General features: G+C 38.6%; 1 protein-coding gene, 1 long non-coding RNA gene and 1 pseudogene across 3 annotated transcripts in view; all 3 read left to right on the plus strand.

Annotated features, from left to right (window-relative positions):
- The first annotated feature begins 3099 nt into the window (after positions 1–3099).
- On the plus strand, positions 3100–9105 carry LOC146517373 (uncharacterized). The gene is made up of 9 exons (XM_085162413.1): positions 3100–3226; positions 3437–3742; positions 3817–4050; positions 4144–4248; positions 4357–4569; positions 4668–5009; positions 7307–7643; positions 7733–7790; positions 7904–9105. Exons 1-9 carry the CDS (start codon positions 3172–3174, stop codon positions 8135–8137), a joined length of 1884 nt encoding a protein of 627 aa, XP_085018539.1. The 5' UTR covers positions 3100–3171; the 3' UTR covers positions 8138–9105.
- A 760-nt stretch (positions 9106–9865) lies between these two features.
- Positions 9866–14087, plus strand: LOC146517374 (uncharacterized). The gene is made up of 2 exons (XR_014874515.1): positions 9866–11559; positions 11646–14087. It is a non-coding gene; the product is annotated as an uncharacterized LOC146517374 (long non-coding RNA).
- Positions 14088–16583: 2496 nt separating this feature from the next.
- Positions 16584–24422, plus strand: part of LOC146517375 (uncharacterized) — a 71662-nt pseudogene continuing 63823 nt past the window's right edge. The window contains exons 1-6 of the transcript XR_014874513.1: positions 16584–16878; positions 17012–17625; positions 17721–17825; positions 17976–18188; positions 18287–18628; positions 19885–20230. The product of XR_014874513.1 is annotated as an uncharacterized LOC146517375 (transcript). The remainder of the gene's footprint in view (positions 16879–17011; positions 17626–17720; positions 17826–17975; positions 18189–18286; positions 18629–19884; positions 20231–24422) is intronic.

The raw sequence follows: 24422 nt of genomic DNA on the forward strand, positions 1-24422 counted from the left end.
ATGTTTGTGAATGCTTGTTCTGCTTCATTTTAAAAATGAAGAAAAAAGGAAAATATGTTGAATTACAGAATCAGAATTTCCGTTGTTGCAAAGTTCAAATCAAAACCTCATTTATAACAGCCAATATAATAGTCAGTTTCAGACGTACTATTAAATCAAGAATAGTGCATAATTACAAAGTAATATGTTGTTAATCAACTCTATAATTCACCTCATACTGTGTAATGGACTGTATTATGAGCTTGATATCTTGTCTTAAAATTATGTAATTTTATTTAGAAGTTGTTATTTATGGGGGGGTTTTTTGTAAAAGATGCTGTACACACTAGTTGATTTGTTAAATATTACCTGTAAAAACTCAAATTATTACCATCTGAAATTAAGACCAACCTTTTTTTTCAACAGAGAAAGAGTCCACTTAAAGCAGCCTGACTCAAACCTGATTTTATAAATCATATATTATAAATTCAGCACAGACACACAGTTTCTCATCCAGGATTAAAGGAGCCAGACGTTGCTCAGACAGGTAGGATTTAATTTTACACTGAGCATGGGTCAGTACTAGTGTCATACAGTTTAAGTGATGCACAGGAATCAGCAAATAATTTATTATAGATGCATTAAAGCTTGTTGGGGTATTTACTGTGAATCTGTGGCTGCGATGAATCATTTTACCGGTAACTTGATCAACTAGCAACTTAAGTCATGACAGAAGATAATATTTCAGTCCTGACATTGTTTAAATATTAATTACTTTACTACTATATATGATAACCGTTACATAGTAACAGTAAAAGATTTAAAAACATCTACAATTGCCATGGGAATGAAGCACTGTTAGCCAAGATCTGTTTTACAAGGACCAGAAGACCACAGTTGTGATAATTGTGTCAATCACAACTAACAGTAAGAAAGCAGAAACACAGTGAAATCGTGGAGTACCAGGGGCTGAAGGACCAACTGGAGGAGATTAAGATAAAGTCCAAAGTGGTCTCAATGGTAATAGGAGCATGAGGAGCTGCCACCCAAACCGGGAAGAGATTCCAGGCACAGCATCAGAGGTTTCTGTACAGAAGAGTGCAGTCCTAGGAACAGCAATGGAAACACTGCATAGAACCATATACATACGCAATATACATGAAGTATTAAAGTTGTTATTTCTATTTTACTGTAAAATACACTGAAGGAACTGACTTCTTGAAAATACAGCATGATTTGTTAAATATTACCTGTAAAAATTCAAATTATTAGAATTTGTTCAAGAAGTGGAGCTGATAATCTGATTAGAGACAAGAAAACTATCCAAAATCAAGGCAAAAAGGCCGAAACCTGAGCTTTTGACTTATAGGGATTATTTGTATACATGTTGAATTTATTATTTAAATCTTGGGCATCCACCACTGTAACAGTATACAAATGATAGAAAATAAATACAAGTAAAATTGGTTCCTTTTAAGCTTGATTATTTACACTATAACTACTGATCCACCATTTTTTACATACTTATTTAAAATGTAAAAAAAAAAAAAAAACAAACTACTGAAAACTCGCAACATAAGATAATGAAATAACTGCAGATATTTGCACCTCACTTATCTTGTACTGTGAACTTAACTGAAGTAGCAGAGAACAATTCAAAATGTTGCTGAGATGAAGAGCTAATGGTGTCCTCTGGTGGTGGACATGTTGTGAACTGCTAAGCAATTTCAAGAAGTCCCACAAAATTATCTAGTTTCATCTTGAAGGTGACACAGGAACAAGTACAGTACTTATTTTTCATTAAAGAATATGTGATAGTCCATCCGTCCATCTTGTTCTGCTTATCCGAGGCCAGGTCCCCGGGGGACAGCAGCCTAAGCAGACAAGCCCAGACCTCCCTCTCCCCAGCCACCTCCTCCAGCTTGTCCGGGGAAACACCAAGGTGTTCTCAGGCAACCCAAGAGATATAATCTCTCCAGTGTGTCCTGGCTCTGCCCCGGGGCCTCCTCCCGGTGGGACATGCCTGGAACACGTCACCCAGGAGGCGCCCAGGTGGCATCCTTGTCAGATGCCCAAACCACCTCAACTGGCTCCACTATGTACGATAGTGTTTCATTTCATTTTGTTGAATTCCATGTATCCTTTCTGGGTGTGGCTAAAAAAGATTAAAGCCTTCCACAAGTTTTGACTGTTGAGCCACACTCAGCAGTGACATCAAAGAAACAGGAATAACCAAGTCTGCAGTAAGTGACAAGTTCAACCACTACAGTAAAGCAACAATAATAAATTAAGGTTAACTCTTCAAAGCCAGAATACAATTCAATCAGACAACTCAAACACTGGTTGCATATGGATATGCATACAAGCATACAAGAAGGCAAGAGACAAAGAGGAAGAAAGTCAGTTTTAGTTTCAAAGCGGTACAAAGTGTGAAACCAGTTCCTTCTTACAAGAATAGAAAAAAATAAGTTTTTGTCACCCTCACCCTTCAGTCTGCAGAGAAGGAGTGTTTAGTTTGACCAATGCATTTCTTTTTGTCTTTTGGTTGAAAGTTTTACTGTCAGCTTTACACAAAAACCAGGATCTGTGCTTTAAAAGGAAACGTTCATGGAAATGGAAAATACAATTCAATCTGAGAGCTCAAACACTCATTAATGATATTTTAAAATAATGTGTTTCCCATATCACATTGTTTAATATTTTGAAAAAGAAAAGATAAAAATGGCAATAGAATTATGTCTACATCACTCCAGCTATGTGTTTACATTGTAAACTGTTATACTCAAACATGCTCAGCAGTTTAACACCTCCACAACTTTCTGTTGAACAACTTCAATATATTTAATAAACTGAATATTTAACACATTCAAATAACTGCATGCAGAAAGTAAATAAAACAAAATAATAATTATGTAGGAAATCAATTGATGCAAATTAAAATATCACTCATGCTAACATAAAGCATAAAAGAATGCAAAAGATTTAAAGAAAGAGGAAGCAAGTTTACTTTTAGATTCAAAGATGCACGATGTGTGAAACCAAAGAATATGAGCAGCAGACAGCAGCCCTTCCCCCCTCCCCCCTTCGCTCAGACAAAGAGTACTGCTTAGTTTGACCGATGACTTACTTCAAGTCATCGGTCAAGTTCAAGCTTTTACTGTCAGCTTTACTCTCAAAGTCTGGACTAAAATAATGGAGTTGAGAGTTGCTGGTCGTCTGCTTGTGGGTCTCATCTTTTACATTTCAGGTATCTGAAATTATTTATGAATTCTTATGTAAAAATCATTAGTTAATATTAACTTAAATCAATAGTTTAAAAAAGTTGAGAAATTTTTTAACAGATGAGAAATATTAGTTTAGATTAGTTCCTAATGTAAAGTACTGAAAATTATTAAGTGATGAATAACAAAGACATATTAATAAGATAAAAACATTTATTAACCCCCTTCTGTTAAAGTTGTTAATGGAGGAGAAACCAGGATCTGTGCTTTCAAAGGTTCATCAGTGGATCTGCACTGCTCACATCAACATCTGACTTTGAGCAGAAAATGGTTCACTATAGACTGGGATGGTTATAAGTATGTTCAGAGTGAGCTCTCTGTGGATGGACAACGTGTAACGTACAACATGTCTGAAGAGAAAAACCAAACTTTAACCATCAATGATCTAAGAGAGAGTGATGCAAACGCTTACTGCTGTATGAAGACTACAGAGAATCCAGGACGCTGTTGGTATAATGGAGTAACTCTTCAAGTTGTTGCAGGTACAGTGACTTTTACTCTTTGATTATTTTCCAAATGACATCATTGTATAACTTGTTCTCCATCATCCCCTCAGAGCTGCAGGTAAAGGTGATTCCTGCCGCAGAGGGACAGACAGTAACACTGATGTGCAGCAGCAGCTGTCCTCTGACTGAAAAGCCTGCAGCCTACATCTGGTACAAGAACAGAGAGTTTCTCTATGAGGACTGGTCTCCCTGGTACCAAGAGCTGCTCAGCAGTGAGGAAGCAGTCACATACTCCTGTGCTGTCAAAGGCTACGAGGATCTCAGAGCCCCTGAAGTCTCTGTGGGTGAGTCATGACTGTTGTTGCTACAGACTCTCCAGCTAAACCCTGTGAAAATGATCTCAGTACAAATATTTAACATCATGTCTTTTTGTCCAGATTCCATCACACAGACATGCTTCAGTGTCACTTATGCTTATGGAAACATTTGTTCTTACAAACAGACATTAGTGGATAAGCCGTGCTCCATCACATACCCCAGAGGTGGAGTTTATATCATATTTGCTTAAACAATACATGTATATGTCTTAAATAAGATGTATGATTATATCAAAAATAGTGACAAGCAGTGTGTTTATCCTTTTTCAACAGAGGTTCATGTTCAAAGAGCTTCTTCCACATCAGAGTTTGTCACACTGACCTGTAACACCAGCTGTAACCAGACTGATGATCAAACTGTCTATATGTGGTATCACAACAAAAGAAACTATTATGAGAATCAACATTATTCAACTCAAAAATCTTCAACAGACACATTCTCTTGTGCAGTTAAAGCTCATAAACATCTTCAATCTAAGGAAGTTTGTAAGTGTTAAATATATTTTATTTTATATATAATAATAAACTCAAGTGCTGAAACACAGACCAATCAAACAACTCTAAATCTTCCATCTATATTTCAGGTGTTCAGGATAAAAACTGCCAGATTAGGAATTATGTCAGAAGGAGAATCTGTGCTCTGGAAGGATCTTCAGTGAACATTACAAGTGAATACTCACATCCTTATAACACGAAGCCAGAGTTTAAATGTTGGAGTAAAAAATGGAGAAAAGATAAAGTGGAAGTTGAAGAGCTGATTGAGGCTGCAGGTCGTGTGGAGTATCAGGACAACATGAAGAACCAACACATCCTGACCATCAACAACCTGAAGAAGAATGACTCAGGAGGATACACATTCAGATTCAAGAGAGATCATGAAGGATGGACACAGTCTGATCTGCCCGGAGTCTTTTTGATTGTCACAGGTAAATCTAAACTCCTCACTCAGCAGACTTTACTCATTAATGTCTGAACAGGAGCAGAGGTGGAAGAAATATTCAGATCCTTCTTTGTTCTTTAACAATGTTAAAATATTCCCTTACAATGAAAACGTTTGCTTTTAATTAGAATAATGTGCATTTTATGAAACATAACTATAGTTAAAATATCAAAAGTAAAAGTTGGCTTCTATTGTAGATAATTATAATAGTTTTAATATTATATACAGTCGGGTCCAAAGGTGTTCAGACAAACTAACCTTCACCACAGTTTCGACAGGTGGCATACCTGCTGCTTCAGAGCTATTTCTATTTATTGAATTGCTGTTTTGATACTACAGCTTCTGTTTATAAAATAAAATAATATTCTATATTTCATCATTATTTTTGCTCTCGATTGCTGTTAAATATAAAAAAAACACCTCTGCTTTCAAGAAGAAAATAAAACAGTTTTCAGCTCTGACTCACAGCAGTATAAAGTTAAGGAAAGTTTCAGGTTCAGAGGTCACTCAGCAGAGGATGGTTTAAAGATGTGCATGAAATGGATGTTACAATTCACCAATAAAAATTTGATAAATGTTAACTTTTTTTAAAGAAGGAAAAGACATTTAGTATTTTCATTTAAATAGTTTTTTAATTATTAAAAAATAAAACCGCTGATTGACAGTGTGTAAACCTTACCTGATGAGACAAACTCTTATCCATCATCCATCCATCTATGCATCCATCCACCTCCTCCCCATCCACCTCCTCCAGCTTGTCCAGGGGAACACCAAGGCATTCCCAGGCCAGCTGAGAGATGTAATCTCTTCAGCGTGTCCTGGGTCTGCCCCAGGGCCTCCTCCCGGTGGGACAACTGGCTCTTTTCGATGTGAAGGAGCAGCGGCTGTACTCTGAGGCCCTCCCGGATGACTGAACTTCTCACCCTAACTCTAAGGGAGAGGCCAGCCACATGCTCTCTTCTCCCATCACTCGTTAACAATACCCTCAGAAACAGGTGGCGGCTAGGAGCCTCCTACAAAATTAAAAATGTGATAACACATCCAGAGTTTGAGTCCTGTGAGCAAAAAACAAAGCTGACTGAGACAAAAACAGCTGAAAACTTGTGATTATTAGATTAAATACAGCAACTTTTTCTCTATATGTTTTACTTTATAAAGTGAATTATTGTAAGCAACAAGAACGTTAACAGAGGGATAATTTTGTTGAAGCACACTGTTTATTATGATCAAAGCCAGCAGCTCTCTCTAACAGTCTCAATATTTTTATTGCAATGTTTGTGTGGGGATTTTTCCAAAACATGTGTTATTCACCATCATTGACAGTCTGGTTTAATAAGTATTTTTGTTTAGAATTGTGCTTGTCTGCATCATTGTTTCACAGAACAGCATTATCAATTTGTGGTGATAGTCAATTTGGCCAGCAGATGTCACTGTGGAGATGGGTCTCAGATTGAACCAAATTAGAAGCAGAGCACAGCTTGAGTAAACTAACTGAAACACAGACACTGACTAGCTGACAGGAAATACACAACTGGGCAAAACAATGCACAGGTCAAATAAGTCAGCCCAATGACAATGGAAGCAAAACTGAAGACTACACACAGGACAAGAAACTATCAAAATAAATCAGGAGACTAACACTGACTGAAACACAAACTAGACAGGGCAAACTAAACACAAAGTTAAAACCGACTAAACATGGGAAACATAAAAGAAACAAAGATTAGGCAAAGAGAACATAGGAGGGCAGGAAAAACTTGAGAATATCTAACAAAGAAATCTTGAATACAACACAAGATTGACAACCAAACATAAGCAAATGCAATGTTTAAACTAAAACTAGAACGAAGTCAGACAGAGAATATTTTTTTTAAAAAAAGGCAACTGAGTCCAAAAAAGAAAACACTGAGTATAAAACCAAGGATCATGACATAAAGACCCAAAGCACAATGCAAGTTTCAGTTACTGAAGACAAAAGTCAAGGCGGAGACCCACAAAAAAGAAACAACTGGACAGGCAGGATGAAATGGTAGGATAAACCTTTAAGTAAATAATAACTCAGGCTGTCATACACTGTACATGGAGTGGAGTTTAAAAAAGCAACTATTCCCTCGTAAATGTCATAAAAGTACAGAACAATGTTAGATTTTATCAGTGCATGGGGGATTAAAGAGTCTGCTTTTTCGCTTAACTCACTCAGATTCAGTCTCTAGCACATGTTGCAATTGTGTAATGTTTCATCTTAACATATAACATCTGTCATTATTAATGTTCGTCTCTCAGAGCTGAGAGTGAGGATGAGTCCTTCTGCAGTGGTGACAGAGGGTCAGAGAGTCACACTGACCTGCAGTACCAGCTGTCCTCTGACTGACAACACAAACTACATTTGGTACTTGAACAGTCGACCTCTGACCCCGAGACAGAACCAGAACAAACATCTGATCCTTGATCCAGTCAGCAGGGAGGATGCAGGAAACTACTCCTGTGCTGTGAAAACCAACAAAGATATCAGCTCTGCTCCAAAGACTCTCACTGTCCAAAGTATCACAGGAATGTGGACAATTGGAGTTTCTGTAATAATTCTGATTTTAATACTTCTCCTTTTCTTCTTTTTGATTAGGTAAGCAACACCGTGTTTGATTCAAAGCAAAACATTTAATCTCTGGCATGAACTCACTTATTTTCCTGTTTATTACTTTCAATAATCAGAAAAAAGTGGACTACGAGTCAGTCTTCCACAAACGAAACATCAAACAATGTAGTGGAGGTAAAGATTACTGTAGAGTTGGAAAACACATATTCATACTGAATGATCTTTCTTACAGAGTCAAAGGACTCAAATCTTTAAGTGTATTATGATGTATCGCTTTTTGTTCTCAGCTAAATCCTGATCCTGAGTTTGAAGACGTCTTAGCTCAGCCACAGGTGGAGGATGAAGTCCTCTACAGCAAAGTGTACTTCTTCAAAAACCACACAGATCCTCTTTTTTCCACCATAGAGCCACTTCAGCCAAGAGAAGAGCAGCATGCTGATTACACTGCTGTGAAGTTTAGACATAAAACAAGCTCTGATGGAGAATCTGTTGTCATTTCAACAGAAACAGATGACACTTAAAGACCTGCAGAGGTACACTGCGGTGAACAAGCCTTTTAACAAACCTCTGCACCTCTCATTTAATTTTTTGTGCGTTGTACTTGAATCTATATTTCACATTATTTATACGTTTTTTCTGTATTCAACACAACTAGATTAGCCAGTTTGATTGGCTTCACATGTTACTCGTGTTAATGTAATAATTCATGGTCATGCAAGAAAAAAAAAATCATAGTAAAAGTTAATCTGCCTTTTGTCTCCCTCTTCTGACATTGAGAGCAATTACACACAATGAAAGGGTGTTCAACAATATAACTCCAAGAAAGAAGGGATGCAACAGCTGTAATGTTAGCTGTGGGGATGCCCCTCGTGTGTATAGATGTGCTGACATGTTTGCGAATCTCCCTGCATTATAGCCCGTGATATTGTCACAATGCAAAATTGCAGAATTTATTCCGAGCTGTATATTAAACACATTTGTATAGTTTTACATTTGTTGATTTTAGATAGTCTTGTTTTGATGTGAAGCATTTTTACTATTTTAGATGTTTGAGTTCGTTCCTAGACAATTTTATAATATTATTCCAGACGGCATATTCCATCCATCTATTTTAGTTTCGATGAGGGGCTGGAGCCTATCCAAGCTGTTAGACAGCGTATTACCACCTAGCACTGCCCTTTGCCACTGGCATATATACAGTAAGGTCCATAAATATTTGGACAGGGAAACATTTTTTATAAGCTGGGCTCTGAGGATTACCACAATGAATTTTCCATCTTTAATACAATGGGTTGAACACCACTGTTGTCGTCTTCACACACAGTATGAAGAACACATGTATGTAAAACACGGCGGAGGCAGTGTGATGGCTTGGACATACATGGCTGCCATTAGCACTGGGACACTAGTTTTTATTGATGGTGTGACACATGATGGAAGCAGATGAATGAATTCTGAGGTGTTCAGCGACATAGTGTCTGCTCAAAGCTAGACAAACTGCAGTCAATTTGATTGGGCGGCGTTTCATAATACAGATGGACAATGACCCAAAACATAACGCCAAAGAAACCCAGGATTTTATTAAAGCAAAGAAGTGGCATATTTTTCAATGGCCAAGTCAGTCAACTGATTTTGAACCAAATGAGCATCCATTTCAATTGTTGAAGACTAAACTTCAGACAGAAAGGCCTGCAAACAAACAGCACCTGAAAGCCACTGCAGTAAAGATCTAGCATTAAAAAGGAGGAAACCCAGCATCCTGTGATGTCCATGAGTTCAAGATTTCAGGCTGTCATTGCCAGCAAAGAGTTTATTGTTATTTTTTATTTATTTAATTTCTGCAAAATATCATTTAAATCATTGAATGTTTGATCCACTGGAAGACGTCTGCTATGTTTTAAAGATGATCTGATATACTTTGGCTCATGAGCTGTTCCACACCTTCTACATACTTTTTTCTTGCCATCATTCTGGTAGAGGTTGACTTGATTTTGGTTTCATCTATCCAAAGACTTTTTTTCCAGAACTGTGCTGGGTTTTTTAAGCAACTTTTTGTGAAGGGGAAAGCTGGCCAGCACAGCTGAGGTCCATCAAGCTAACCACGACATCTATACTCAGGCCCTTTCTCAATTCTAAGTACGCAAGTACGTACTCGCGTTCTCGGCGAGACCGGACTTGCCACTGAACACTGAAATAAACCAAACATTAACATTTAGAAGTGATCTAAGTTACTTATATATCATGTTTAACCTCAGTAGCGAAGTCTCTATTAATAAAAATAGTGTGCATTATGTCTTAATAAAAACAAGCAGGTGAGATGTTAGAACGCCTTTATTTTTATTTTAGTACAATAGACAGCCGCTGGGGTTTGTTTAACCTGAGTAGCAAAAAGACCGCGTAGGGGTTGAAAATGATGTGCCAGGAGTCCACTGTTCTCGCCGGCTCTAGTGATCCTCGACCTCGCTGTCTACTATGGAGCTGGCGGGTCACAGACGTCTCCGAAAACGTCCAAGCACGTTTGGAAATATATGATATCTTGATAAATCTAGCAGATATTTGAAGTTTACACAGCTACATTCTCACTTGAAAATAACTTAAACGTTTATTTTGTGACCCAGCAAGAGAAATATTTAAAAGTTTTCAGCCCCGCTCGTCCGCCATTGCCGCGTTTGAGTTTTAGACGAAATGCATTCTGGGATATTTAGCTGTACCAAGTCCACACAAGTCACCACCGATGCATGCTCGATAAAACAGGCTGAGCGAGAAGACATCCGGGACTTTTTCGCGTTCTCGGCTTGATGCGTACTTTGAATTGGAACAGCACTTGGTCTCCGACTGATGACGTATCACGAGTATGCGAGAACGCAAGGACGGACAAGTACGCATATTGAGACAGGGCTCAGTAGCTGCCGGAGCCCAGAAGAGAGCAAAATAAAAAACGATTTTGCTAAAAACACTGGAACACATAGAAAGCAAGCAAACAAAAAAGTGAGGCAACCGCGCAGTGTAGAGCCTTAAAGCACGAACAGAAAATACAGACAAAGACTGACAGGAAAAAAGCAGCAGAAAGAAGAGAGAGAGAGTGAGCATTGGATACATCCAATGCATATTGGATGTATCTTATATAGGGACAGTGATCCCCCCCTCCCGTCGTTGGATATCCTTTTGTGAGGAAGAGGACTCCCTTACTACATTTATTTATATTATATTATCTGTATAGCACTTGAGAGCACACCTTTCACTTTATTAAAAGCACCTTATCAAGCACTTTATTTAGCATTGCACTTTAAGCATGGATTTGGACACAAGAAGTTTACATTTAAATATTTATTGACTATTTATTGGGAATTTTAAAATCAGTTGGTAGCCTTATTTCAGATCCTGAACAGCTGCTCCTCATCAAGGAATGTGGTGGTTGTCTGTCAGGAGAGAAGAATGGTGATTGAGATTGTGATTAAGGTTTACCAGTAAGGAAAACTAATGCAAGTGTGTGTGAAATCTAGGAATAAAAGTGGTGCAAATAAGTAGTGATGTGACGTTCTGTATCGAGGCTTCGAAGCGTGTGTCGAGTAATTGAGGGGGCGTTTCCGCGATGCGCGTATCGAGGCTTGCTTCATTTATGGGAGGAGCTGAAAATGATGACGTCCGAAGCCTCGCTGCCCGGCTGTACCACGTGACTGGTTCAGGAAGTGGTTCGAACTTTGCCGCGAGATATGACAGCGATATAAACCCCTCAGACTTCATTCAAAAATGTGGGTGTTTGATGGAGAGTTGTGGTTAGTGAGAGTTTGGAGACAGTTTGGAGAGAGTTAGAGACAGTTTGGAGAGAGTTAGTTGGTTTATGAGAGTGAGGAGAGAAAGTCAGGAGAGAATGGAGCCAGCTAAGAAGAGGAGGATGTCCTCCCCTGTGTGGGAACATTTTGATTTTATTCCTCCCAACAAGGTATGTCAATTTCTACAGAAGATGTATTTTCATAATAATGATGGTGCAATACAATTTATGTTAAGCTGTCTTTACTTTTGTACAAGGTGAAGTGTTTGCTATGTGCCAGGGAGCTGGGATATAACAACAACACCTCATCCATGCTGAGGCACTACAGAGCTTTGCATGAGAATAAGGGGAACACCGATTGTGGAGCAAGACCAAGTGAGCCATCAAATGCAATGATAATATAGCATGCAGTAATGTTACTAAATGATATAACAATATTATACAACTGTAATAAGTTACGTGTGTGATATTTATATTTGTGCTTTGTTTTTATTGTCTTTCCTCAGGAGAACAATCTCAAATAGATGAAGACCTGGTTAGCATGATGATTGAGGACTCCCAGCCATTTAGCATTGTGGAGGACAAAGGATTTAAAAGATTTGTTAAATCATTAAATCCTAGCTATGTTCTCCCCATTATAAAGGTCAAGGTCATGTGAACATGCAGGACTGAGGCCTCAGTCTGTAGCTGTCCATACCTCAACGTTACAAAAGCACAACCACTGTCCACACCCCAGCCACACCTCACCTCACAGTAAGTGATCATTTCCATTTTAAGCATTTCCAAATAATCATTTTCCATACTGCCAGTAAAAATATACAAAGTATACTGCTATCACTACAATATACATGTTTTACACACTCCTTTTGTTGTTGACATTTACAGGCTGTGTGCAAAAGGCCACACTCTTCAAATTCATGCCAACTAATATTTTTACGTCCAGTAGATGTGCTACTAGAGCAAATGAAGCTTCAAGAAGCTTTGCGCTGGGGTGAACCAATTGGATGAAAAGCTTCAGCGCTTCATGAAGCTTCATCTGCCCATCACTACAAATAAGTGTTTGTAAGATAATGATTACTCACCTTTCTTGCCTGTGTCCTCTTCAAGGTGTTTGGGCAAATGTTTCCCCGGGGGTTCAGACACCATTTAAAGGTTCCGGGAGAGACCATGGGTTAAGAGAGTGTGGTGAATCTTTTTGTGCTTGGGGTTTCTGGGTTTTTATAATATTGGGTTTGGTGTAAAATTAAAGTGTGGAATATTTATTAATATGAAAATGTGAAATGTATTTATGTATTCTGATTGATACATTGTAAACTGTGGTGGAAGGTTGGGATTTAAGAATTTACCTGAGAGTGGAAGAATGGGTTAGTCCAGGGGTGGGCAATCTCAGGCCTCGAGGGCCGGTGTCCCTGCAGGTTTTAGATCTCACCTTGGGTCAACACACCTGAATCACATGATTAGTTCGTTACCAGGCCTCTGGAGAACTTCAGGACATGTTGAGGAGCTAATTTAGCCATTTAAATCAGCTGTGTTGGTTCGAGGACACATCTAAAACCTGCAGGGACACCGGCCCTCGTGGACTAACGCTACGTCCACACGTACACGGGTATTTTTGAAAACTGAGATTTTCCGTTTTCATTTTAAAAAATAATCCCGTCCACACGTAAACGCAGAAATGAAGGAAAACGCTGCTAGGAACATGCCAAAGCAACAGGTGGCGATATATTCCTAACCGTGTAAAAATGTTGGCCAATCCGAAGTCTAGAAGCCTCGGCGGGAAATAGTAAACAAAGATGGGGCATAGAAGCAGAACCGAGTCGTATGCGTGGAGGGCCAGTAACTGTGTGTATATATGTAAGCATTTAAACACTGCAGAGAGTACAAGTAACAGTAACAGTATTGTAGAAATAAATTTGACCAAAACAATAACGTGGCGCACAGTGTGTCTTCAAAAAAAGCTTTGACGCTGCGTTTTCTCAGTTTTTCTCATCCACACGTAAATGCAAAAACTGAGTTTTCGAAAATATCCACTCTGGCAGGCGTTTTTAGAAATCTACGTTTTCAGTGACTGAAAACGCCGTTTACGTGTGGACGAAAGGTGCAAACGCATAGAAAAATCTGCGTTTGCCAAAATACCCGGGTACGTGTGGACGTAGCCTGAGATTGCCCACCTCTGGGTTAGTCTGTGACAGCTGAACATATTTAAGGCTGCCGGTTGTCATTGGAGATGGGGGATTTGTGCTGTGAAGAAGCTCGATGAGTTAATTGTTGTAAGGAGAGCTGTATAGCAAATAAATACTTTTTGTTCCACTACACTTGCCTTGGTCCATCTCACTGTGTTTCCAGCCGCTAAGGGCCGCCCTGTTCCACCTTTCATCCTTTGTTTTTTCTTTTCATCTTCCACTTATGATATACACGACCCTACACCATAACTTCTTGCAAACCAGTCTCTCATCCATCATTGCACTGGGTCACTTTGACAGTTCCATGGCCAAAGTGAGTCTGAAAGTCTGCAGAAAAGCAGTTAATCAGTTAATCCATTCAAGAATTTTGTTGGTCGCGCATGCCAGACATAAACTGCTATCCATGCTGAGTGAGGGTTTACTTGTTCGCCTTCTGGTGTTTGAGGCGAGAACCAGAATTCCAGGTACATGCCCTGCAAAGGCCAGGTTTATTTGCTTATAGGGATATTGAAAGGGCTGTACACTTCGGCTTTACTGTCATTTAAAGAGCTGTATGCTTTTGTGTCACGGCCCCAGAAAGTGCTGCAGGCCTTTGCTTTACAGCTATCCAAACAGCTACATGCTTCTGTTGTACAGCTGGTTAAAGGGCTGCACACGGCGTGAAGCAGTCCAGTTAAGCACAGCTGCATGTTTCTGCTGCACAGTCAAAGGCAGCTGCATAACGAGAAGGGTCCTATGCACATACAGTGGGGCAAAAAAGTATTTAGTCAGCCACCGATTGTGCAAGTTCCCCCACTTAAAATGATGACAGAGGTCAGTAATTTGCACCAGAGGTACACTTCAACTGTGAGAGACAGAATGTGAAAAAAAAATCCATGAATTCACATGGTAGGATTTGTAAAGAATTTATTCGTAAATCAGGGTGGAAAATAAGTATTTGGTCACCTCAAACAAGGAAAATCCCTGGCTCTCACAGACCTGTAACGTCTTCTGTAAGAAGCTTTTCTGTCCCCCACTCGTTACCTGTATGAATGTCACCTGTTTGACCTCATCATCTGTATAAAAGACACCTGTCCACAGCCTCAACCAGTCAGACTCCAAACTCCGCCATGGCCAAGACCAAAGAGCTTTCGAAGGACACCAGGAAAAGAATTGTAGACCTGCACCAGACTGGGAAGAGTGAATCTACAATAGGCAAGCAGCTTGGTGTGAAAAAATCAACTGTGGGAGCAATCATCAGAAAATGGAAGACATACAAGACCACTGATAATCTCCCTTGATCTGGGGCTCCACGCAAGATCTCATCCCGTGGGGTCAAAATCATCATGAGAACGGTGAGCAAAGATCCCAGAACCACACGGGGGGACCTGGTGAATGACCTGCAGAGAGCTGGGACCAAAGTAACAAAGGTCACCATCAGTAACACACTACAACGGCAGGGAATCAAATCCCGCAGTGCCAGACGTGTTCCGCTGCTGAAGCCAGTGCATGTCCAGGCCCGTCTGAAGTTTGCCAGAGAGCACATGGATGATACAGCAGAGGATTGGGAGAATGTCATGTGGTCAGATGAAACCAAAGTAGAACCTTTTGGTATAAACTCAACTCGTCGTGTTTGGAGGAAGAAGAATACTGAGTTGCATCCCAAGAACACCATACCTACTGTGAAGCATGGGGGTGGAAACATCATGCTATGGGGCTGTTTTTCTGCCAAGGGGACAGGACGACTGATCCGTGTTAAGGACAGAATGAATGGGGCCAAGTATTGTGAGATTTTGAGCCAAAACCTCCTTCCATCAGTGAGAACTTTGAAGATGAAACGAGGCTGGGTCTTCCAACATGACAATGATCCAAAACACACCGCCCGGGCAACAAAGGAGTGGCTCCGTAAGAAGCATTTGAAAGTCCTGGAGTGGCCTAGCCAGTCTCCAGACCTCAACCCCATAGAAAATCTGTGGCGGGAGTTGAAAGTCCGTGTTGCTCGGCGACAGCCCCAAAACATCACTGCTCTTGAGAAGATCTGCATGGAGGAATGGGCCAAAATACCAGCTACTGTGTGTGCAAACCAGGTAAAGACCTATAGTAAACGTTTGACCTCTGTTATTGCCAACAAAGGTTATGTTACAAAGTATTGAGTTGTATTTTTGTTATTGACCAAATACTTATTTTCCCCCCTGATTTACGAATAAATTCTTTACAAATCCTACCATGTGAATTCATGGATTTTTTTTTTTTTCACATTCTGTCTCTCACAGTTGAAGTGTACCTCTGGTGCAAATTACTGACCTCTGTCATCATTTTAAGTGGGGGAACTTGCACAATCGGTGGCTGACTAAATACTTTTTTGCCCCACTGTAACCTGTAACAACGTAGCCAAAACATACCATGTGATCACAATCACTTTCTAGAAAAGAAAACTGCGGTCTTTTTGCATGCTAACTTAAAGATAATATTAAGAAACAGTGCAGAATATTATGGGAAACATAACCTGCACTAACCAAATGTCCATGATCTCAGCAGCACAAACTGCTGCTGAGATCATGTGCTGTGATAATGGCAACCTACGCTGGGCAGACCACAAACTGCTGAAGAGTAGAACAAGCTAGATGGATCCTTAATAATGGTGATGTTTTCAAAATGGCCACCATTGTTATTATTGTTATTATTATGATTATGATGATTTATAATATCATCATCATTATTATTATTCTTATTTTAACATGCTGTAATCATACCTTGTAATCATGTTTGTATAAACACTTTGACATGAGTTAGGACTGAATGTTTCATTATATCACATCACTCGATTAGGTGGGAGCCTGACATACACACAGCACATATATCTGTGCATACACACATAAACATATATCTGTGCATACACACATAAACATATATCTGTGCATACACACATATACACATATATCTGTGCATACACACATATATCTGCATACATACATACATATATATATATATAGGGGAATAATATTAACACTTTGAGAACTGAAAGTTACCTGAATATCTAAAATATTCAGGGTAAGGCAACTAAACCACATTGCACTTCCTGCAGAGAACAAAAGAACCACAGAGGAAGGACGTTCATGTTTAGTTTCAAAGGTGCTTTGTGTGCCAAACCACTGAACATAAAACAGTCACGTCAGTCCTTCTGTTTTTCAAGCGATTTTGAGATGTGAGTAAATCGTGTCTACTTTTATATTTATTGTCAACGTTATGCTTCCACGCTGGTCTCCAACCAACATGTTGCTGACAGGTTTTCGATATGTGTTCCTCTGTTTCATCTTCTACATTTCAGGTATGAGTAATTATTTATATATCCTTGTAAAAAGATACCTAAAAATAATTTACTTATTTACATTTTAAGGATAGAAAAAAACAACAGGTGATAAGACAATAAATCTGTTTGCTAATAAAAGTTTGTGTTAAAGGTGTTAATGGAGGAGAAACCAGGATCTGTGCTTTCAAAGGTTCATCAGTGGATCTGCACTGCTCACATCAACATCTGACTTCAAGCAGAAAATGGTTCACTATAGACTGGGATGGTTATAAGTATGTTCAGAGTGAGCTCTCTGTGGATGGACAACGTGTAACGTACAACATGTCTGAAGAGAAAAACCCAACTTTAGCTTTCAATGATCTAAGAGAGAGTGATGCAAATGCTTACTGCTGTATGAAGACTACAGAGAATCCAGGACGCTGTTGGTTCAACAGAATTACTCTTCAAGTTGTTACAGGTACAGTGACTTTTACTCATTGATTACTTTCCAAATGACATCATTGTATAAGTTGTTCTCCATCATCCTCTCAGAGCTGCAGGTAAAGGTGATTCCTTCCACAGAGGGACAGACAGTAACACTGATGTGCAGCAGCAGCTGTCCTCTGGCTGAAAAGCCTGCAGCCTACATCTGGTACAAGAACAGAGAGTTTCTCTATGAGGACTGGTCTCCCTGGTACCAAGAGCTGCTCAGCAGTGAGGAAGCGGTCACATACTCCTGTGCTGTCAAAGGCTACGAGCATCTCAGAGCCCCTGAAGTCTCTGTGGGTGAGTCATGATGATCATTCTGTTACAAAACATTATGCAAAGCCCTGTAATAATTCTCTCAGTACAAACATTAAATATTATTTCTCTGTGTTCAGAGTCCATCACACAGACATGTTTCAGTGTGACTTATGCTTATGGAAACATGTCTTCCCACAATCAGACATTAGTAAATGAGTCATGCTCCATCACATATCCCAGAGGTAAAAAAGAAAAAAATCCACACTGTTTAAACACATCTCCACTAAATCTCTAAATTCAGATTTCTTATAACTATCTTTTATATGAATTATATGAGCTCTGTGAATATATCTATGCATAGTAACAAGAAGTGTTTTTATTCTTTTCAACAGAGGTTCATGTTCAAAGAGCTTCTTCCACACCAGGGTTTGTCACACTGACCTGTAACACCAGCTGTAACCTGACTGATGATCAAACTGTCTACATGTGGTATCACAACAAACAAAACTATCATGAGAATCAACATCATTCAACACAAAAATCTTCAACAGACACATTCTCTTGTGCAGTTAAAGCTCACAAACATCTTCAATCTAAGGAAGTTTGTAAGTGTTAAATATTTTTTATTTTATATATAATAATAAACTCAAGTGCTGAAACACAGACCAATCAAACAACGTTAAATCTTCCATCTATATTTCAGGTGTTCAGGATAAAAACTGCTGGAGAGTGAATTATGTCAGCAGGAGAATCTGTGCTCTGGAAGGATCTTCAGTGAACATCACAAGTGAATACTCACATCCTGATGACATGAAGCCAGAGTTTAAATGTTGGAGTAAAAAATGGAGAAAAGATAAAGTGGAAGTTGAAGAGCTGATTGAGGCTGCAGGTCGTGTGGAGTATCAGGACAACATGAAGAACCAACACATCCTGACCATCAACAACCTGAAGAAGAATGACTCAGGAGGATACACATTCAGATTCAAGAGAGATCATGAAGGATGGACACAGTCTGATCTGCCCGGAGTCTTTTTGATTGTCACAGGTAAATCTAAACTCCTCACTCAGCAGACTTTACTCATTAATGTCTGAACAGGAGCAGAGATGGAAGAAATATTCAGTTTGGGTGAAATTGGCACCGTTACACTACAAATCCTCATTAAAAGGAAAAGTCCTGCATTTAAAACTGAATTCATACACGTTTTCAGAAAAATTGCATTTAATATTGTAGAAAATAGTACTTATTTTGCCGGAAAAATGCCTTTTACTTTCAATAAGATGACATGCCGGTTGCAATTTTCACTTTGGGTGTTTATGGTTCAGGTTTGAACAACCTGGATACTGTTATTTTGTTTGATCTACAGCTGTCATGTACAGCTGTGCAGCAGCCAAGGCAGGACCCAAACACAGGACTCAGAAACAATATAGGGGAATAAACTAAAGGAAGCAAACTTTATTTGCTGAATACATCTGGATCTAATACTGACTAACAGGATGGGGCAGGGGTCGGCAACCTGCGGCTCCGGAGCCGCATGCGGCTCTTTAGTCCTTTTAGTGCGGCTCTGCGTGGTTTGGGAAAATATATATATATATATTTTTTTAAGTAATTAGCTGAATTGTATTTTATTAATGTTAGTTCTTTTTCTAACTTGTAGTTCTAAATTGGAAGATTATTGTGATTTTGAAATATAAATATAAAATTATATTCTATTATTTTTTTATCGCTCAAAATAAGCGTCACACTCGCGGAAGCCGGTATACCTCCCGAGACGCCGTGCATTTATCGAGACTTTCAACCCCAGGTAAGCTAATTATGGATCTTCGGATCCACATTATGTCAGCAGCTATTCTCCACCGTGAACTATGTTAAAAACAAACACTGCTCATGCCTCACAGATATCCCCCTATGATGGGGGAAGTAAAACTGAACACAATGAACACAGGATGAGAGGCTGTCAAAATAAAACAGGAATTATGATAAACACAGGCTTGACATGGGGACCAGAGGGAAATAGACATGGGGACATGACTGACTGTGGAAACAGAAGGGGAACACAAACCACTGAGACAACAGAAAAACAAACGTGAAAACACTTGGAACAACACATTGTCTGGATAATTGAACATGCTTTTTTAATTTATTTTTTTGTCAACATCATCCATAAAGGTCTCATTTCAAAATATTTTCATATTTTAGTTTAATAGAAAAACATTTAAAGTCACATAAAAAAACAGTAGTGGAATACAAATATAAATTTGCAGAGAAAAAAAATAACACTCAACCTAAATTTTTGCTTTCAGAGCTGAGAGTGAAGATGAGTCCTTCTGCAGTGGTGACAGAGGGTCAGAGAGTCACACTGACCTGCAGTACCAGCTGTCCTCTGACTGACAACACAAACTACATTTGGTACTTGAACAGTCGACCTCTGACCCCGAGAGAGAACCAGAACAAACATCTGATCCTAGACCCAGTCAGCAGGGAGGATGCAGGAAACTACTCCTGTGCTGTGAAAACCAACAAAGATATCAGCTCTGCTCCAAAGACTCTCACTGTCCAAAGTATCACAGGAACATGGACACCAGCAGCTGCAGGAGTTTCTGCTGCTCTGCTGGTTTTAATACTTCTCACTGTCTGCTGGTGTGTTAGGTGAGCAAAACTGTGATCTCATTCAGATCAATAGTATTCATCTGATATTGTTTTAGTTGTGTATATATACACGTGTGTGTGTGTGTGTGTGTGTGTGTGTGCTCTTTTTTTACAAATTAGAAAAAAGAGGATTTCAAACCAGCCTTCAAGAAGTGCAACACTAGGCAACAAACAGCAGGTACAAAACAAGACACAAGCAATCCTGCTGAAATTGAAAAAAAAAAATCCCCATTGTCAACCTTATTTTTGTTCACATAACTCTATTCTATTTTACTTTTTTATTTATAATCATTATCATAATTAGCAATAATTATAATTTAATCAGGTATTTTAAGTATATATACATTCATTGTGGGCATGAATGTCAAAGCAATTTGGGGTTTTTAATGATTGATTTCAACTGTTGTTTTTCAAGCGTGGAATTATTGCAGGAATACAGTGTCTTAATTAAGTTTATAAAACATCTAAGTGCATTTATTTTAGATTTTAGATTTTACAAACAGCTCCAAATAGATACATATCTCCCAATAATATTTGTTCAAATGTCCTTTAGCAGGTTGCAGCTTAGCCAGACATTTTTAGTAAAGATCAACAACAGTCTGGCATATTTCTGGTTGTACATTTGACCACTTATCTTTATATAAGTGGAATTCATCTTCATTTGTTGGTTTCCTGCCGTGTTCCTGGCTTTTAAGCATAGTCCACAAATTTTCAATAGGGTTGAGGCTAGGGCTTTGAAAAGGCTATAAAGCTTAATGTAAGGCTGCTTTATTTATAGCTCAATTTTTGTCTCATTTGACGACAAAATTGTTCTCCAGAAAAAAAATTGGCGTTTAGATATGGGAAGCTACAGTTTTCAGTTAAGCTTAAAGGGGTTAATTTTGAGGCAGGAGCTCTTTCTTGTCAGTATCTTCTGAGTCCATTACAGTGTAAAACATGTTTTCACTGTGGACGGTGTTCCAGCAGTTTCCGGGTTATGGCCGGCTTGATTTTTGGTGGTTTCTGGGTTATTCCTGAACTTCCTAACTAATTTCCTCTCATCTGAGGGTGACAGTTTAGGTCTTCCTCGAGGCCTAGGCAAAGTGGTCACACATGAAAAAAATATACTTACACTTATATACAGCTGTTTGAAATGATGGTCTTGCTATCTGCAGTTGTTTAGAATTGGCTTCTAACACTTTTGTTTGATTTTTTTTATTTTTTTATTTTTTTTTAATTTTTAAAAATGTATGCTGTACAACTAGTCAACCCTGGAAAAAACAGCAGTTGAAAGCAGTCATCAAGAGCCTAACTTTACTGTGAAGTTCGTGCCCGTTATGAATAAATATAAACTCCTGACCACAGCTTAAATGTACACTTTATTTATCTGAATTCAATAATTTTAATTTCAGATTCATTTTATCAATGTATTTCTTTTTTCTTATTGCATTTTAATGAGCGACACAATCTACTTATCTATTTGTTTGTTGTGCTTTACTTAATTATAATTGTTATAGCAAAGGAATTTCACAGATTTTATACTTTATATTTTGTCACCTCACAAACCTGCTGGTCAGAGTATCATTAAAACCTGCAAATAAAGTAAAAATATTTAAATGAGGGGGGAAATGACCTATAACACAGCATGTTGTTTGTCTTCCTCCTCAGGTGAACCCTGATCCAATATATGAAAACATCCCAACTCATTATTGCAGACTGCACCTACCTATGACCCACACAACTGATCTCTACTGCAATATTGACCCACTACCTGCTCACTAAAGTAACTTTGTTACCATAGTGATTTAAAGGGCCCTTTTCTCTGATAGCTTCCACAACACAGCAGCGACACCACATTTGGTGGATCTGCCAGTGGTTTTCATACTCTGCAACATAAATTACAACAGAAATTGTTCTTGAACTTTTCCATTATAAAATGTATGCTACTGAAACATATGTCACAACTGAAAGATGACAAATACAACAATTTGGGTTTGAGAACAGCTGAGTGACATTGTTTAAACATTATTTTTATCCACCATATCCAAAAATCACTTGAAGTTACTTTTACATCCCTCACAGCTTTCCAAAGAAATTGTAATGACATTCACGGCAATAAATGTGGTTACTGTTTGAATTCGTCCTTGTGGTTTCATATGTGTTCTGAGAAATACTGTCCTCTGAATACTGACAGACACTCTTCACTAAAAATCTAATCTTTAGAAAACCAGTCATGTTATGATTAGCAAATAAGGGAACCACTTGACAAAATGTGCGAGACAAGGAAGTAAAAGTGTCCAGTGCTCAAACATAGAGCAAGACAGGGGAAGGCAACAAATGTAAATACAAGTCGGGGGAGATGACTAAAGCTACTCATACTGAAACCCACATGCTTTACATTACAGAGAGCTCATTCCTAAAACAGAGATAAAGAGAAAGCAAAGAGTCTAAACAGCAACTTAAACTTTAAAATGTGAACTAAGAATTCAAGACTGCAACAAAGAGTCAAACAACAGGAACCATAAGAAATCATAAAGAAGGAAGTGATTTTGCTGCTGTTCAACTGTGTTTAGTTTGTAGTGGAAACTGCTGAAAACAACAGAGGAAGCAGAACTTTCTGCTGAAAAGAGTTAAAGAGCTAAACTGCTTGCTAAAGATTGCTGTATTTGAAAGGGTACAGTGAAGATTGTCGAGAAAGCTGAGCGCATGCAAGCAGGCGAACATATGTGGCAATCGCCACAGGTAGGACTCGAACCTTCGCCACCGGGTCTCAAGGCGGTTGCTTATCCCACTGAGCCAAACCAGTTCCAATGCCAACCAAAGATATAATGAGAAAAACAATTAGCACTGATAAAAGGTGAAAAAGCTCAAAATTCTGCTGAAAAGAGCAGAAGAGATTGAGATTTGTACTGAAAAGAAGTAAAAATTCTGCTGAAAAGAGGTGTAGCTGTGGCTACAATGTAGCTTGCCATCACCAGTGTGTGAATGTGTGCGTGAATGGGTGGATGACTGGATGTGTAAAGCCCTTTGGGGTCCTTAGGGACTAGTGAAGCGCTATACACATACAAATACAGGCAATTTTAGCAGAAAGAGCAGAACAGTTGAAAATTTGAATGGTGAAAATCTGCTGAAAACTGAGGGAGTAGTTAACCAGCAAAGGTCGGAGCAACTAGAATAAGGTAGAAGAATAAAGTTTAAAATGAAACAGGATCTCAATAGTCACACAATTAACTTTAGCTTTTGGAAAACTTAGTTCAGTTTTTTCTCATGATATTATGAGATGGCTAGATAAACACAAACACTTTACTGTTCAGACTTGAATTTACCAAAAGTAAAGATTATCTCAGATTACAGATTCACAGAGACCTGCTTCAGTGTGACCTATGCTAGAATGTGTTCTTCTCAGCAGACATCAGTGGACGAGTCCTGCTCCATCACATTTCCCAGAGTGATTTACTGTATATCCATGTATAGGTCTCTCTTTTATGATAATTTCACAGTTAGTTATTGTATTGTTTTCAGACTGACACACAGTTGCACAGATCGCTTTTACTGATTTAACAAGGTGGAGACAAACTGCAAGAACAGGTGTTTATCGTCTCTCAACAGAAATACAGGTTCAAAGGAGTCCTGTTGCAACATACTGTCTTTCTTTGTGTGGTATAAGAACAGAAAAATAGACACAGATGAAAAACAAGTGATTCCCAGTTTTTCTACAGACAGCTTCTTTTGTGCTGTAAAAGGTGCTGAGTATTTGCACTCTGCTGACATCTGTGACCAAATTTGTAAATAAGTGGACATGAAGATTTATTTAAGTTTAAACAGAGAAATGTGCTACAGTGTCATGAGGTCAGTACAAAACAGCTGTTGTGAGAGTTTATAATGTTGGACTTTGCTGAGACATGATAAATTAACAAACAAACAATGTGGAAAATAGAGAAAGATGTGTGATGCCAACAAATTTCAAATTTTCACTGACACAAAATATTTTCTAAATATGGCCTAAAGTGCAGAACTGTTTAATATAAAATGATCTTTGTCTTCATTTTATTTATTTTTTTTTTCTTGTACTGGTGGTGAGACCTGCTAGACGTTGAATTATGTCCACAGCAGAACCTTGGCTCTGGAAAGATCTACAGTGAATATCTCCAGTAAATACTCACATCCTGACTACAATCAGATAAAGTCTAAATGCTGGTACAAAGAATCAGAA

The sequence above is a fragment of the Neolamprologus multifasciatus genome, chromosome 6, assembly GCF_963576455.1.
Source record: "Neolamprologus multifasciatus chromosome 6, fNeoMul1.2, whole genome shotgun sequence".
Taxonomy (NCBI): Eukaryota; Metazoa; Chordata; class Actinopteri; order Cichliformes; family Cichlidae; genus Neolamprologus; species Neolamprologus multifasciatus.

Coding starts and splice junctions, on each gene's coding strand:
- LOC146517373 (XM_085162413.1), top strand. CDS start 3,172: ATGGAGTTGAGAGTTGCTGGTCGTCTGCTTGTGGGTCTCATCTTTTAC. Junction 4,249..4,356: donor CTCCATCACATACCCCAGAG/GTGGAGTTTATA, acceptor CTTTTTCAACAG/AGGTTCATGTTCAAAGAGCT. Junction 4,570..4,667: donor TCTTCAATCTAAGGAAGTTT/GTAAGTGTTAAA, acceptor TCTATATTTCAG/GTGTTCAGGATAAAAACTGC.